This window comes from Zonotrichia albicollis, chromosome 4 (assembly GCF_047830755.1).
Source record: "Zonotrichia albicollis isolate bZonAlb1 chromosome 4, bZonAlb1.hap1, whole genome shotgun sequence".
NCBI lineage: Eukaryota > Metazoa > Chordata > Aves > Passeriformes > Passerellidae > Zonotrichia > Zonotrichia albicollis.
Window position 1 is genome coordinate 70,858,319 of NC_133822.1, and position 17,848 is coordinate 70,876,166.

Genomic DNA, 17,848 nt, shown 5'->3' on the forward strand with positions numbered 1-17,848 from the left:
TTCTACTCTAAACCAACCCAAAAGTGCCACCATCAAAGCAGAAGATGGAGCCAATAAGGAGAAAGGCTGGACACACCCAGATTCCTCCATCTTGCCCCCAAACCCCCATTCTAAAAACCCCAAAAAAATCTATTTTTCACCCTGTGATAAATTCACAATCATTCTACTTAAACTTTCGTGGGTTGTAATTCTTCATATAAAGGTTGGTAATTGTTTTTTCCAAGGGCTAAATCAAAGGCACAGGGGTCCTGGGCTCTGTGCCAAGGTCTCTGAGCCCCCTGGGCAGGGGCTGGAGCCATCCAGAGCAGCCAGAGGAATTTCCTGGGTTCCAACAAGGAAGATGCAGACTGACACAAACTGCTTTTCTAGCAGCTGGTGGATAGATGTGCTTGAGGGCAGCACCTCCAGCCGTGTCTGCTGTGTCTCATGTGCATTTATTATATATGTGTGCTTCATCCCCTGCCAAAAGGAACCCCAGTTTGCCTCACTGTCCCCTGGTTTTAGGGTTGCTGTCTAATCTGAGTCCCAGCACCCTGCACCTGCAGTCCCAGCCTGAGTGGAGGGTCAGTAAAACAAATGCTAAAAACTGCATTTATTTCCTTTTCTTCTCTCTAAAGCATTCTGTTTGTTTGGTTGCAGGTGAGACCATGAAGCACACCCATCTTCCCTTGCTTCTGATTTATTTTCTGTTGATGGTTTGAAGGGGCAGGTGCTGTGCCACGAGAGACCACTGCTCTGCAGTGCATGGACAATGAGGGAAAGAAACTTTTACCTTTCTGAAGCACTGGGGAGACAAAGCCTTAACGAGCCTGCGGTGTCTTTTGAACTGTTTAATTTCTGGACATTTTTTTTAAATACTGGACCAAATTCAGCTAAAACAACATGAAGGAAAAGACACTATATGTGCATAAGACAGATTGCTCCAGAGTGTTGGGGTTTTGGTTAATTTCTTTCATGATTTTGTTTTTTCCTGTGCAGGTTGGGCTTAAGGTTAAAGTAAGTGCAATATTTTTTTAATGGTTGACTGGAGAGCTTTCTTCATGTGTCACTGGTCTGTCCCTAGGAGAGCAGGCATTGTTAGTATCTAATAATACCTCATTAGTGAATAGCGAGGCATGAACATACATGAAGAAACCTGGAGATTGTGAAAGGGGGCTGGGAGGGCGGGGGGGTTGCTGGGTCCATGGATTTGATGGATTTGACTGTTCCCTTACAGCACTGATGGATGTGGGGCCATGGGGGAGCACTGACAGCAGAAATCCGAGCTGTGGAGCTGAAACAGGCAGCTGAGAGAAGGGATGGGGCTGGTTCTTGACTGGGCTGCCACTCACTAAGCAGAGGGATTGCTCTTTTTGCCAATCTTTTTGCAGTAATGCCACTGATCAGGCTTCTTTTTTAGATGGATCTAATCACAGGGCAGCTGAGTTTCCAGCTGGGATATCTTAGCATATATAGCATTTAACTGTGTGAGCAGTCTATGGTGCCTATACCCCTCACTCATGCATTATTTTTAGTAATTATTAACCCTGTGTAAAAACATAAAACTGGTTCAGGTTGGAGGGGTGGAAAGAAAAAAAAAAACAAACACAAAAAGTGCTTTAATGGACATAACTATTTTTCCTGAACCAGGAATTTCCAATGTTACAAATACAACGTTTTGGCATGTGAAGGGCTGGTTTTCAATTTGTTGCTACAAGGCTGCCAAAGTGTCAGTATGGATTCCTGCAGGGCCTTTGGGGCAGGGTGGGGGGCTCTTTTCTTTTTTGCTGTCCATTTCAGTTCTAGTCAAAATAATTAGCTTATATATATTATTTTTTTCCTGGTCTTTGTATAATGCCGGTACATCATTGTGTATTGTGACATGGATGCTGTCAGAATGGATGTTTGATGGCATTTTTTGTAACCTGTTGCTTTGTGTCCCCTCATTGGAAGTTAGCAGCAATGGTACTCAATGTAAACAAAGCAGACTTGAACTGGAAGTAAACACACTGGATTGCTTACCTGTGGAGAAGTCACTGTCAGCAAAACAGCAAAATACACCTGCACAGGCTTTATATTTCATTTACTCTGGCTCTGCTATCACCTGGCAGGCACCAGGATGTAGGGCAGTAGCTCTGCTGCCCTCAGGAGCCTGATAATCTCCTTTAGCTGATTTTCTTTTTTCTTCCTTTCTTCTGGTAGGTAAATAGGTGCATACTTATTTGGTAACTAATTCATTGTGGTATTGGTTACAGCAAAAAACTTCTTTAAAACTGTATATTATGCAAAACTGCGTAGACTTAACATCATTCCCAGAAAAAACAGGTCCTTGTGAGGGGTACTAAACAAACAGGGAATAACAGCTGATTACTAAATGGGTGTGATATGCATTTCCCTTCCCTTCTGTTTCCAGGCACTTTCCACTGCTCCCAGTCCTGGAGCAGGGTTGCTGTTTCTCCAAGCACAAGGTGGATGCAGAAGGGAAGGGCCTCTTGTTTCAGGGAGCCAGCTGGTGACAAGAAAGGCTCCAGTGGTGCACATTTCTCCCTCATTTCACTGTGTGCCTCAGCCGGAGGGCCTGCCTTTCCAGTAGGAACAGCAAAGAGCCTAAACTGAACAAAAAACCAGAATTATAAATGAGCACCATTTAGTCCTTGCCTCCATGCTTTTTTTAAAAAATCCATTTCAGATTTTCATTACATGCTTACTCAGAAAACGTGTTTTTATCCTTCTAGAAAACTGGCTGAGGGAGAAAAAAACCAAGCCACAAATTCTTTCTCATCTGCTGTCTCCTCCCTCCTGCTGCCCACTGAGCCCATGCTCATTCTGTATCACAGAGCAGGGTAAGCAGGTTACTGCTAAACCATTCCCTGTGCCCACAGTGTCACAGAGTGAGCTGGCTGTAACAGGAGCTTGGCTGAACGTGGCAGGGTCCAAAATTGCTGCAAAGATGCCAAAATCACACTGCAGCAAAGGACACTGAGCAGCCTGAGTTTACTAGACAGTTTGGAATGCATGTCAGAATTTTTTCCTTTTGCACAGCAGCAGGTGTGTGTTTTTCCTTTAATAGCTGCTTAATCACAAAGTCAATTACAATGAAAACTCCATCAGAATAATACCTTTTCCCACCCCACACAGCTGTGTCAGTGGACATGTGGGATGGCAATGGAAACCACCTCTCCCAGCATTCAGGGCATGAGTAAAGCAATAAATGAGCCTGGAAGACACTGTGGCTCAGAATACTCCTGCAGAGCTTTTAATTCTGAATTGACACATCACAATTTTGGCTCTGCCTCATCATACACCTCCAGTGTAAGTCCAAAAGAACAATGCTTTGGACTCATGCTTCATGTTAATGTTGTTTCCAGCATCTGCTAAAGTAAAACCCTCCAGTCATCACAGCTGTAAAGCTGTCTGAAGCCTCAGGTTTGGTAATAGATATTTGGAATTATGGGCTTCATGTCCAAGGCTCTGCTGACACTATTGATGCTCTTTATTGATCTGCTGCTCTTTTAGATGTCTGCAAAAGCAGCTCTGTGCTGTGAGTGACCATTATCTGAAACCAGGGCAGGTTTTCTCTTTGTCTCATGCTGTGTGTGCTGCCATGGAAGCAAAAAATAGGTAAAATTAAGTACTTAGAAGTGATAAGAAAAGTGTGGAAGTGTGGCCTCTCCAAGCACATCCTGTGCAGTGAGCCCTGGATCTTCAGGAGTGTTTTCTTCAAACATCACCAAAAGATGAAGAACAGGCCAGGAAGCCTTACTTGTGCTTTATTTCAGTTTAATGTTTTGGGTTTTTTTTTTTTTTCCTTACACCAAACTAGAATTAATTTCCCCAGTCAAATAATCAACATCATCATCTTATGCTCTAAAATGGTCCTTCCCTCCCTCCTTTAACCACAGTCACACCACCTGCCCCTCACTTCTAATTTTAAGGGCTTGTAGCCAAACTCTGATTTCATTGAGGCAGGCAAAATCTGTTATTTCAGCCATTTCTTGTGAGAGGATAATGTTGTTGGTGCTCTCGGCATGGATGGGAGCAGGGTGGGTTGAGCTTTGCTGCTGCTGTGACAGGCACCAGTGAGGACTGGGAATCTTCTAGGAAGGCTCCCTATTTTCACTCATCTCCTCTTTTAATCTGCAAATATTACCAAGGAACAGAAGCACAGACTCATATCCTGATTCTCATTTTGGTCTGAAAACTTAGGAAATAGTTAGAGGCCAAAGTTGCAACCTAAGCAACTCAAAAACTGAAAAAAAAAAGATAAAGCCAAGCCAAAGGCACTTGTTAGCACAATGTCAAAAAGTTGACATTGCTTCAGTAGAAATTTAAAGTCTGTGAAATATTTAAACACAGAACCAATACAGATCCCGTCTCCTTTGCACTTCTCATTTATAATGTTGGTGTTTTTATGTAGAGGTGGGAGATTGATCTCAAAATCATTCCCTCAAATACTTTTGATGTATCAGAACCTTAAACAGGGATGGTTTAGACACCAGACTCAATATAGTAGAAAAACTGGGCTCCTATGAAAGGGTAATTTGGCCAGAAAATTGAGTTCCCATTCATAATCATGTATCCTTTATGCTTCAAATGCAGGAAAATCAGTGATCATACCTGCTTGAACAAAGTCTGGTATTCAAGCTATAGCTTGCTTCTGTCTGTGACCAGAAAACTCAAAATGCCTTCACTCCCACATTAAAATAAAAATTCTGTGACTTACAGGTTTCATAATTAGAAAGAATTTACATCTTACAGATATTAATGGATTCTTTGCTTTGTTCCCTTAAATTATTACAATTCTGAAGTTCACAAACACTCATGAACACACTGAAAGCTCTGCACATTTCAGACTTCATCATAATTTTGCATATGATACCTCTACTGCTCCATAAACCATTTATTTCTGCACACATCAGTCATGGATATATGCACTTATTTCCCAACCCCACTCAAACCAAAAACCTAACAAACAATAAACACCAATTTTTATACAGTTCAATGCTTTGGAGCAGTGGAAAATTGTATACAATTCCACAGATCACAGTTTGTCTGAGCAAAGCCCTGTTTAACATTTGAATTTCTGGATGGTAAGTAAAGTGCTCCACCCAATAATATTGGCTAGAAGTGTTCTTTCTGCATTTATTCTGTGGTTTCACAGTGGTTTGCTCTCCCCATGGTGTCCCAAGGGAACAAACAGCCTACAGAAGTGGGAAGAAGTGCCTTGCTGATGTTGAAATGTTTGTGCTTTGAAAGCACAGAACTGCTGAGTGAACACAGGCTGCTAAAATTCCCTCCCTCCACCCAGCTAAAGAGGCAGATTGATGGCAGAAAAATAGTAAATTACTCCCACTTATCAAATGTCTAATAAGGCACTGATTTTGGCATTTAAAAAACTGCTTTCTTTCCTTCTCAAAGACATATCACATCCTTCTAAAATATTAGTATTGAAAAAATACTGCTCAAATCCCAGAGAAAACATTTTGAATGGAACACTGCATTTTACTACTGGTTTCGTTTTAACCATGGAATATTCTGAGGAAAACATTTCATTTGAGGAACCCTAAATGAGATCTCCTGATTTCTTATGACTGCCAACAAAATGAAAATTCAAAAACTGCACAGCAGCATAAGGGTGAAGCTCCCTGCAGTGCTTTAAACCACCAAGGATATTCCAGTAAACAGAGGAATATTTCCCTCAACACCATTCAGATTTCCCAAGGTGTAACACAGAAATCATCATGATTAGTTCAGCAAAGTTTAAAGGGTAAATACAACTCAAGAAGCACCTGGTTGATAATTTATTAGTAGTTTAAAAACTGAAAAAAAATGCCCAAACCAACCCACCAACCCCAAGATGGTTCTGGTTATTCAGTGTGTGGAAGGGGTTTCCTCTTTTCTCCCTAAGTATCTCCTAAGATGCTTCTGAGCACACTGACCACATCCAGACTTGTCTGGCACTTTTTAAACATCACCTCCAATGAAACCCAGCTCCAAAAAACCCCAAACTGTTGTGAAGAGACCTCTTTTCTCTCACAGGTGAAATATGAGTTCTCCCTCCAACACCTCAGAGTGGCAAACTTCACAAATTCTGGGATATCCCAGAGCTGGTGCCTCTTTCTGGGCATAAGCAAACCATGTACTGAATGCTGAAATAAAAACCAGCAGAGAGCATCAGTATTGGCTTCTTATTTTGGTAATTATCAGGGGAATAGAGGTGCAGGTTACCACCAGAGTGCATTTTTATAGAATCAGACATCCTCCCATGCGAAAAGGCAGGGACTCTAAGTTTTAAATAAGAGTTTCAAAGACCTTTTAAAAAGGTTCCTCCTGTTACACGTACAAGTAATAGGATTTATAACTTCTTAACCCATTTCTGAATAAGACTATGTTTATGCAGACAGGCATAAAGAATATATAGCAAATGTAAAAACATACATGGACACACAACCAACCACACAGAAGTAGTATTTGCAAGGACATTTACAATAAATGGCACTAACACCTTTATTAAGATTTTAATTTTTCATTTGTGAAAAAAAATGAATAGATTTTTTTTTCCCTTGTACGCAGAGGAAAAGCAAACTAATGGCAAAAATCAAGATTACTTTCTTATTTCAATACTGTCTTTGTAGCCACAAAGATACAATAATTTAACAGACAAGAAATACTGTTTATTGCAGACTTTAAGCTGATTCATGTGAAAAAGGCACTATGAAACTTAATCAAACTAGATGATTAAATTTGTCTAAATTAAGTGATATTATATATTATATATAATACATATATTATATATAAAATCACATGACCATATGAAACAGAACATTTTGTGACAAAAATCATTGCATCTCCAAAAATAACATTTTCTGTAAGGGATGTTTCTCTTTTCTTTTTTCCCCTGTTTTACCTTCAGGAATCCACTTTTCCAAAAGATTACATTTATAAAGGCAATTACAAAGGCTTTTTGCATGAGGAAAAACTGATATCTGGGATCAACACACAGAGAAGTCTAGATTATACACTGTTCTTTTTGATGGGTTAAGTTACAGACAAAAAATTGCAATTATGTTTTAAAGAAAAATATGCTGTGAGTTGTTGCATGGCTACAGCAGATCTCATCACCTCTTTGAGCTGGGTTGTGTTACTATTTTCTAGTTACTCTTTCTTGTGCAATATTATAGTTCATCACAGGTGAAATACGGATAAAATCAATGTACAGAATATTATTTTGCTATAAACAGCATCATTAGTAATAAAACATCTTGGGAGTGATGCAGGAAAGATTCAGTCTGTGTTGGGCTGCTGTTCATTCCCTAAACATTTCCTCCACATTTGCTGGAGTCGACAACTTAAGTAAACATCCTGCAGCCAAATGCCTGACAAGAAAGACTGAGCCAAAAAGGACATAATTGCATGCTACAGCAAGAGATAGGATTCAGAATCTTATTATTACTGAAGGGTTCAAGTGCTTTTTTATTGCTGGCTCAGCTTCCCTCAGATGAATCACCAACAAAGACGCGCTGCAATTTATCTGTCATGTTAATGCCATAAAGCCAAGACTCATCTCTGGGTGAAAATGAATCATGTACCAATATTTTCACCTGTCAGGAATCTCCACTGCATTTCTCATCTGTTCATTTCTCATGATGAGGAGCCAGCAGCAGGTACATCTGTGGAGACTACTGTAAATTTTCTTTATATTGGCTATGTTTACAATACAATAAGACACTCCCCTTCACTGCTTCCTAAAGCAAAGCTGGATGGTTTTAATGCTATGGACAATGGAATTAAAGAAAAGAGGAAACACATTTAGTGGCTGCTTCCTTCATCAAAGGACTCCACACCTGAATCTGTGGCAGCTGCACTGATTTTTTCTTGCCGTCTTCTCATAATTTCTTGCAGTTCTGAGCTACCACTGCTAGCCTATAAACAAAAGAGAAGAGTTTACTTGTAATAAAGAGTTTAGAGGTGCTGAAATTCCTCTGCCAGCATTTATTTTGTTTGAGTAAACTCACCTTGCAGCTCCAATAGAAAAATATTTACACTATCCTTAAATAGAGACCAGAAAAAAATAATCTGCAGACTATTAAAAGCATATGTCATCATTGCTGAGCATCTTTAATTCCCACACAAGGTCCTGGAAGTGTTAGACATTTAGGGGGTTTATAAAATATGGCTTCAGTAAAAGCAGAGTTAAAGCACAATGAGTTTGTTAGGATTCCATGCTTAAAAATTGGGGCAATAATATTTAGAAATTAAAAACCCAAAAATAAATCCTTGATGGGTTTAAAAGCTCACACATGCACATGGGATTGCATGGGCAAGAACAAAGTAAGGATTCAGTCTCTGGCTCTTACAGAATTCACCATGAGGCATTTGCAGCACAGAAACACAGATTTCAAATTTAGAGCACACTCATTGAAATTGGACCATATTATATTATTAGCAACAGTGAAGTGTTGTGAGGACAAGGCTTTATTTCACTTTTTAAGAGTGAAAACCAGGTCTGCTGAACCAGCTGCTTTTTCAACATAAATGAAATTATTTGCAAGGCCAGGACATCTATTCAGTATAGCAGAAATTCCCAAAGTGTGCATGAATAAAACTTGGGGATTATAAACCAAGAGCTACTGTACTATCTGGCCATGACATGACTTTCAAAACTTTAAAATCAATTTCCAAAATAAGGAAACAGAAACTGGTTTTGAAATTTATAAAAGAAATTCCAAGACTGTTAAGGGGAAAATCCTGCAGTTGATTCTGAACTCTTAAAATGCATCTTAATAATTTCATAACATTTCATATAGATTTAGCCTATTATTCCATTAAAATGCAGTACCTGGTGCCACAAAGAGTGATACAATTTCTAAATTAACCACAGTGCTCCTCCTACTTAAAATACCATTGCTCTCCTCTCCCAAAGTGGAAGAGCAAGGCAGGAAGGCTAAAAGTGACTCTGAAACTGAGGGAGCAGCTTTATCTGTCTTAATTCTTCTTGTCCTTGCTCTCTGGATTTCAGATACACAAGTGCAGCACTCATTACTGAGTTCATGCATAAAAAAAACATCAGCAGATACCCAACAATGCACTTCATCAGAGGTCATGTACAAATATTTTATTGAGAATAACTGAGCAGCCCAAGCTGAAAGAATTTGCCTTCCTAATAGCATCAATGACAACAGCACTGATGAGCCTGAAATGAATTATATTATATTATTATTATAGGGAGAGAAAGGATGGTGCACCTTCCTTTGATGACATAATTCAGTGAACAACAGGCTAAAGCCATCAGGAACTGCATAAATTCTGAAATTCAACCTCAAAAAACCAAGGCAGAAATAAACATTTCAATTACCTTTTCCCCAACAAAAAAACAGTGACCTTGTTAGACTCTAAGTAGCTGCTGATTAACTCTTGTAGGGCATTTATTAGACAAGTCTGGACTTTTGAATTTCCTGCAGAGTGAGGCCTAACAGGGGCAAGCAGAGCAACAGCATGGAGGGGAAAAAGCCCCTCTAATCCAGGGCATTTCTGCTTTTCAGACCAAATTCCACTGCAAAATGACTTCCATCTCAGGACATTGAAATAAGATGACTGACATGCAAAAAAGTTGAAGAATACAAATATATCTTCACTAGGAAATGATGGATTGCCCTGGACTTCTATTCCTAAGAGTAAAGGTTAAATATCTCTCCCTTCCTTTAACTGAAAAATAGGGCTTGAAGAAGGGAATAAAGCAATTTTGACAGTTGCTAAAACATTATGCTTTCTAATCCACACTTATCATGTAAAGTGCAAAATATGCACCATCATAAATCTGTCTTTAAAAATATTCCTAGTAGTTAATGCTTGAAATCATTTAAGTGAGACAGTATCAGCTTAAGGAAAGGAAATATTTTAGACTTTTAAAAGATTTTCTTCTAAACAGGTTGTGGAGAATATAACTTCTCTGTTAGATTGATCTCACATCTAGATCATTTCTCCACTTGCCACAGCAAGTTTATTAAAAAAAAAGTAGCATCTCCAATTTTACCCGTTTAAAATTGGCAAGAATTCTCCTTAGCATGGCTCTGGATACTAGCTTAAGGTGTTTAAGAGACAAAACTTTAATTAAAGCAAAATGGCGCTATTTCTAATGTTTTTGGACCCCTTTAGAAGTGGGGAAGATCTCACCTGGTGTTTTGAGGAATGATGTTCCAATGAATTAATACCAAATAACTCAGGTGAAAAGAATGTTTATCAATATGATGGGAACTGAGGAAAAACCACCTGCCTCACAGAAGGAGTTATCTAATTCCACAGGTTCAAAATTGGTTACCCAAACCAGGTGAGTGAGAAGAGTTGTCCATACCTCCAAGGCAGATTTCTGTACCGTAATTTGGTTGTAGACTCTTGACCCTTCTGGGCAAACAGTCCTCAGTTCCTCTTTATTGAGGGAGAAAAGCTGAGCTCCTGTCAGCACACCGAGGCTGTTCACAGTCCTGGGACACAGCAAACACGAAATCAGCAAATCCACACTGGCCAAGGTTGGCTTCATCCCACACTGCCTTGGCTAGGGCTGCTAAATTCAGAACAAACTTGGTGCAGCAGGACTACTGGGCGTCTAAGTGAACTGAGTGTATAAGAAGATTTTTTGTAGAGGCTAAAATATATATACCATATACAGAATCTATACATATAAAATATATAGACGTTCTGTAGCCCTATAACCACATTGACATCTATTTTTATATATGTATTAGGTGCACTTACACACACATATATGTTTATATATCTGTAGATGCATATATGTGTTTATAGATGAATATATACATTTATATATGTATATATAGATGTGTATATATACACATATATATAATTATATGTGTATGTGTATATATATGCATGTAAAATGTATTTATAGATGAATATATACATTTATATATGTATTTATAGATGTATATACGTGTGTATAAATAGATACATATATATGTGCATAAATAGGTGCCTATATATGTATATATGTGTACATATGCATGTATAAATATATATATGTCTATATATACACATATGTATGTGTATACATATAGGCATGCAAAATATATATGTTTATAGATGAATATATATGTTTATATATGTATATATAGATATATATATGTGTAAATATAGCTGCATATATATGTGTATAAATAGATGTGAATACATGTGTATATATACATATATGTATAAATACATATATATGTCTATATATACATATGTGTATATGTATGTGTATACTTATATATATGCATGTAAAATATGTTTCTAGATGAATATATATGCTTATATCTGGATATATAGATGCATACATATGTGTATATATAGATGTATATATTTGTGTCTATATATATGTGTGTATATATATATATGTATAGATGCATATATATTTATATATATACATATAGGTATATGTACATACATGTAGAAACAAATTAATTTTTCTAAGAGTGCAGCTGACATCTCTTGATCAAGAAATCATCTTCATTTTAAGGAGGCTGCCTGATTTTAACAAGTGGTCAGACTACATCCTGACAGGAAAACAACTCTTTTTCTATTTAAAGGAGTTTTGCTTCATTTGCCCTGGGACTTACACAGGGTTGAATCCCTTGGACTGCAGCCAGGCTTTGACATCCTCGGGGGAGGAGTCGTAGGTGATGTTCACCACGGGGATGTTTGGCCGTGGCACGTGGAATTTCCTCTGGGCAGCGCTCCGGCCGATGGTCAGCCTGTGCACAAGTTCATCCTGCACCTCCTCCATCTGGGATTTCCTGCCTAGAGACAGAGACATCTCACAGAAATTAGTCTCTTTTATCAAAGCCAAGTCATTTCTTCTATGTCACTTTATGTCACTTTAAATTGTCAACTTATTTTTTTAAAATTCATTCATTAGATCTGATTGAACTATTTGCCCATAGAATATTTCAATATTCCCAATCCTCCCTTTGCAAAACAAAGGAAAAATAAACAAACAAAAAACCCCAGACAGAATACAACTAAGACCCCAGAAAGGAGAGATGCCTGGATGTCACAGAGAGGTGCAGAGCAGTGTGACAGCACCCAAGTTGTAGAATAAAATGGGAATGGAGGGTTATTCAATTGTCATACTCTGCCTTTTTTTTTCAAAGAGAATTGAGGGTTTAAAAATGAAAACAAGAAAATAATGAGGAAGGTTGTAAGATTGCTCACACTGTGGGAAGGTAGTACTTTCCACAAACAGCTCTTTAGCTGAAAGTTCAACTTTTTAGTGCAAATCAACATAGGCAAAAACATTTCACAGCTGCTGACATATATCAACTTATATCTAATGAGCTATTGTAGCAATTGCATTTTTGACAGGGTTTTGAGAAATTTGAATTCACTCCAAGCCTGGAGTGGCTGCTTAGCTGAAACATTGTCACACTTTGCATTAAAAAAGGAATAATAAAAAAAAAAAGGGGTAGCTGGTCTCACCAGAGACTCAAAAATTGGGCAAGATTTGTTTATTTATTTTCTCATTTTAAACAAAACTGTAAGAATTCATTATCCCCCAGAACCCATTTGCTGTTCATTAGCAGGCAACAAACTGAAATGCTTTTCAGTCATTTCAACAAGATCAATTATAATGACAGTGAGAATTGCTTAAAGTTACTATAAAAATTTCTGTGGATAACTTCACAAAAATAGGTAGAATTCCGTAAGGTATAGATAACCTTTTGGGCTCAGAGAAGATGCTGATTTAACACAGTTAAACTCTCTGTGCCATAACATTGGAACAACTATAAAAATCCTCTGACAAACAACTCCAATTATCGCAAAAATTCTCAGGATTTCCTTGCCAAGATATTTTTAGTGATCTTTATTCAACCTTCTCACTTTGATACACAAAGAGTAACTACACCATCCTCTCAGTGCACCCAGATGACAAAACCTATTCCTCTTCTCCCATTACACTGATAGGAACAGATGAAAACAACTCAACTTCAATATGAAAAAAACCCTATAAGATAGAAACATTTTTGCCTTCTCTACTTTCCTTTTAAATTCTCTCAAAACCTCTCTAGGGGTTCTCTCAAAACCTCTCCAGGGATCAATATCTCTAGCCAGTTAAACAAATAAAAACAAGCTTTACATAGGCCTCTAGGATTATTTCTTTAATCACCAGAGCAGAAAGAAGGAAAAAATGTTGGTTTAACCATTTCTTTTGTGCTTTTGCAAAACAGCCTCAGGTCAAAGTGGAAAAAGTATCTCTACTATGATATTTGAGGCATTCAGGCCCTGTTGTGTAGGGTTTTCTCCTCTCTGCCCACTCTGAGTGTGAGTCAGAAGCCCAATGATACGAGCTCAGTGATTTGTGCAAGTCTGACAGGGGTTATACAAGGAAAGCCTTTAGGCAGTGTTATCAAATCCTGCACCCGCTGTTTTCCCAAGCAGGAAGAGACATAGAACATTGCTATCTTCCTTCTATTTACACAGATTTTGAAAGACTTATGCTTAATCTAGACCAAGACTGTATCAAGAGACAAATATTTAGCTGTTAGGTAAGAGATCCTTCCCGTTGTTAGATGGGTTATCAGAAATAAGCAGGGTGTGGGGCAGGTTCTGCAGTGTTCTCTGCAGGGCTCAGGTGGGTACTTGGCCAGCAGGTTTGGCACCACCTTTGCAGAGGAACCTATTCTGTGAGGGTTTTAAGGTGCCTGAAGCTCATTAACTGGGCTTGGGTGAGCAGGAGCTCCTGTGTGTGACCCACAGCCTCTACAGTAACTCCTACACCTCACACATGCCCTGTACCTGAAGCCAAGATCATGGTCTTCTCATTTTCCATCTAGAATGGATGGAGAAGGCCATTGTGGATTCAAGGACACTGCCATGCTATGGTAAAGTCCTTCCACAGAAATAAAAATTTCATTTTTGTGCATGTGTGTGGGGGAAATCACCCTCACTTTCCGCATCTTTTGTGTTTATTTATCTGCTTTTATTTAAGTAACTCTTTCTTTGGGAAGCAGCAGTGAGGCCTGTTCCTCCAGCCAGGCTGTTCTCCAGTTATGATTTCCAGCCAGACAGCCCATTAGGTGAATATAAGGAAAAGTTCCCAGAGCCTTCCTGAGCTCAGAGTTTAGGCAGGAGCTTGCCCTCCACCAGGCAATGTCACCACAGACCCCACCACAGGATTACACACACAGGCACATTTCCCATCCACTGGGGACAGGGGGCAAAGAAGCCCTTCCCCAGAAAGGATTATGCTCAGTGCCAATTCCTGACCTTAGGTGGAAGCAGGATTTGCTGTTAAGGCAGTGAGTATGAAAAGCTGTCAACTCTTGCACTACAAAAAGCTCATTATTTTTACAGCTATTACTTTAAAAGCTGTAGCAAATGCTTGCCTACATGTTTCAGTTATTTCTAAGCCCAGCAATCACACTGCCTAAAGTGCATTTAGGACAGAAATTACTGACTAAACAAGCTTTTCTAACCCTACTTGCTTTTCAGTCAATACCAAGTAGCAGCCTCAGCATGCCTCAATTTGGCATATTTACAAGGTGGCCTTAATCAGAACTTCTCAAGGCAGCCACACACTGTTGGATGAACATTCCCAAATTTTTCCAGCTATGGAGGTAGGGAATATGTTCCTGTGTCCTCCTGGGACAAGGACACCAAAGTCTGCTCCATGGCCTGCCAGTTGCTGCTGCTTTGACCAAGCCAACTGTAAAGTAACTCTACAAAACTATTACAACGTGGTTCCTGTGCATCTGCCAGACCTGCAAGTGTTCTTGAAGCCCTGAATAGATGAATCAGAATGGTGCAAACGACCTAGAAATATGGATGATTATGAATTGAAGTGTGAAAACAACGTAACTGATTTTACAAGCAATTTAGGTCATAATGTGGCAGCGAGTTCAGGTGGAAAATCTCCATTAGCCAGCATATCAGCATGGGCATTCCAGTGTTAAAAACCACTGACTAGAGATCCCAGACATGGGAAATTTGGGTTAGATGTTAGAAAAAAGTTTTTCATGGAAAGAGTGATAAAGTTCTGGAATGGTTCTGCCCAGGGAGGTGGTGGAGTCACCATCCATGGATGTGTTTAACAAAAGACTGGATGTAGCACTGGGTGCCACGGTTTAGTTGAGGTGCTAGGGCATGGGTTGTACTCAATGATCTTAAAGGTCTCTTCCAACCTGGTTGTTCTGTAAATTCTGTGATTTAGGATGGGACAAGTGTAAAGTGTTTTTCCCTAATTACCATTATGGTAATTATAACGAGGGTGGCGCTCAGTGCCACGGTTTAGTTGAGGTGCTAGGGCATGGATTGTACTCAATGATCTTAAAGGTCTTAAAAGTCCCTTCCAACCTGGTCATTTTGGGAATTCTGTGATTTAGGATGGGACAAGTCTTAAGTGTTTTTCCCTTACTACCATTATGGTAATTGTAACGATGGTCAGAACACACATCCATAGCAAACCCGTATTCTAAACATAAAGTTAAACCCAAATTTTTCCACCAAGATTCATCTGAAACACAACTTCAGGGGACTTCAGAACTAAGCCAAGCACACGCAGAAACAGGATGAAAGCCTTTTATCTCGCATCCTAGGGCACACTTACGATCCACGGGGATCTGCTTCTGCCGTTGCGTGTCGTGGGCCACGCTGCCGCCGCTGTCGCTGGAGGTGCTGCTCTGGCGGCTGACGGCGGCCGGCGCCTTGGGCACGGGCACTGGGATGGGAGCTGGGGCACTGGGGGGCAGGGGGACGGGCACGGGAACAGGCACGGGGACGGGCACGGGGACAGGAGCGGGCGTGGGCGGCGGCGAGGGCGTGGCGGGAGCCGGCTCGGGCTGCTTCGCGACATAGTCCGTCCTCTGCTTCTGCAGGAGGCACAAGGGATCAGTCAGGAAACAACATCTGGGCAACACGTCAGGCAAACCCAGATTTTCCACCAAATGGTGCCTTTTATTCCACTAAGGCATCTCACTTGCCATGTATTATTCCAAACTTTGCCAAAAGTTGATCTGGCATCAAAGTTTGGCATCGGTTTCTGTTGTGTTGTGAAGGTCTCTGGGATGAGGTGAGAGATGAGAATTTGACTATGTTCTCAGAAGGCTGATTTATTATATTATGATATTATATTAAAAGAAAATTATATACTAAAACTATACTAAAAATAACAGAGAAAAGATACATCAGAAGGTTAGAAAAGAATGATAATGAAAACCCGTGACTGACTCAGAAAGTCTGACACAGCTGGACTGTGATTGGCCATTAAATAAAAACAATTCACATGTTTGGATAAACAATCTCCAGACCACATTCCAGAGGAACAAAGCATGGAGAAGCTGAGGCTTCTCATCTTCCCAGGAGAAGAAATCCTGGCGAAGGGATTTTTCATAAAATATCACAGTAACAAGTTTCTCTGCTGGACACAAGATTCACAGCAAGGAAATCCTCTGAAATGCATTTCTTTCTTTCAAGGAGATGAATCCTACCAATGAGATTGTTTTTAAATCTCAAACTTCTGTTAACTGGCACTTTTTAAAAGCTTTTAAAACTTTTGACTTATTGACCTTCATCAGTGTAAAAATGTATATTTCAGAGATGTTATTTAAAAGAAAAAACCCGAACAATGAACACATCCAGCCACACCTAAACTCAACCAGTGTTTTAACTTATAAATGTCACTGAGGATAGCATAATGCATTGTTCATTTCTTGAACTGCAGATAGCATTTAAGAGGTTCCTGCTCATCCCAACCATTCATCTCTGCCTTTGCAGCTATTGACATGATCATTACAAGCCATCTCAAGGCAATAATCTGATTTAAAAACAAGCCCCAGACTGCACAATTCTTGGAATTGTTGGGCTGTTATTTCTTTCTCACTTCATGCACGTTCTAACAAGATGTACGCTATCTTGTTGCTAATAACTAACTAGCAGGTGTCTCAAGAACAATTTTGGGAAGTTATTTCTTCTTTGCCTTTAGAAGGGGACCAGTTACATAAGAACACTTGTATTTTTCCCAGACCAATCAAAACACAGACAAATGCATAAGCCACCTATGCTACCCCTTTCTCTCAGGCAGTTCAAACTCCATATCTCACTGTTTAACACTGTTCCCTCTCTACAATTTTGGACTAACACAGCTTGAAGGTTCAATATTCAAGTTTGTTTGCTCAATAGAGATGCCTCATCTCGTAGTCATGAGAATCTGCTTACTTTGGTATGAAGAGAGATGAATGCATTCTCCAGATTCATTGCTCCTTCCTGAAATACCTTTCCCTATTCCCTTGGAGGCAGAGGGTTTTACAGCGGATCAAGCAGGGAAATATTTGTAGAAGCCGTAAGTTAGAATTTGAGCAGCAGATCACTGCCCTGACAACAATCAAACCTTCCTTAAATGTCAGCAAGTGCCCTCGCACAGGAATCCCCAGCTCAGAGAAGTCCAGCTGATGGACAAGGATTTATCAGTGAGTGTAAATCATTTCAGCAATACTGATTGACACCAGCAGAAAATTTATCCCATCGGCTTCTCTGGCCAATCAATTAAGCCTAAGAAAGGAGCCTTACTTCCCTCCGATGATTTTTCACTTAAATCATAATAGTCAGCTAATAAATCAAACATATATCCCTGCAAAACATCTCTGGTTAAAGTCTTTTGTTTGTTTATTTGTTTATAACTCAGCACTTAGTTGTTCAAAGGCCTCCCTCTTAACTGATTTGTGCAATGTGGGGAGATTTTAAAAAAATCATGATTGACTTTTCTGTATTTTACTGCTTCAATGTTAAGAAAATGAATGCTTCTTTAATTGTCAAATGACAAGGAAAGTAAAATGCAGAATATAAAATTGAACAATTTATGAAACTTGTCCTTTGGTGGAGAGAG

The 17,848-nt window shown here is 39.4% G+C and overlaps 2 protein-coding genes across 11 annotated transcripts in view; one reads left to right on the top strand and one right to left on the bottom strand.

Annotated features, from left to right (window-relative positions):
• PTPRO (protein tyrosine phosphatase receptor type O) overlaps positions 1 to 1,593 on the top strand; it is a 140,646-nt gene extending 139,053 nt beyond the window's left edge. For all 3 annotated transcript variants that reach the window (XM_026790369.2, XM_014275920.3, XM_005481871.4), the window contains one exon: positions 640 to 1,593. The gene's annotated coding sequence lies outside the window, so the exon portion shown is untranslated. The remainder of the gene's footprint in view (positions 1 to 639) is intronic.
• EPS8 (EGFR pathway substrate 8, signaling adaptor) overlaps positions 1,377 to 17,848 on the bottom strand; it is a 131,999-nt gene continuing 115,527 nt past the window's right edge. For all 8 annotated transcript variants that reach the window (XM_074540065.1, XM_026790371.2, XM_026790372.2 and 5 more), the window contains 4 exons: positions 15,575 to 15,836; positions 11,589 to 11,769; positions 10,331 to 10,460; positions 1,377 to 7,902 (listed from right to left, as the gene is read on the bottom strand). In XM_074540065.1, the coding sequence (XP_074396166.1) occupies positions 7,789 to 7,902; positions 10,331 to 10,460; positions 11,589 to 11,769; positions 15,575 to 15,836 (687 nt within the window). In that variant the 3' untranslated portion in view covers positions 1,377 to 7,788. The remainder of the gene's footprint in view (positions 7,903 to 10,330; positions 10,461 to 11,588; positions 11,770 to 15,574; positions 15,837 to 17,848) is intronic.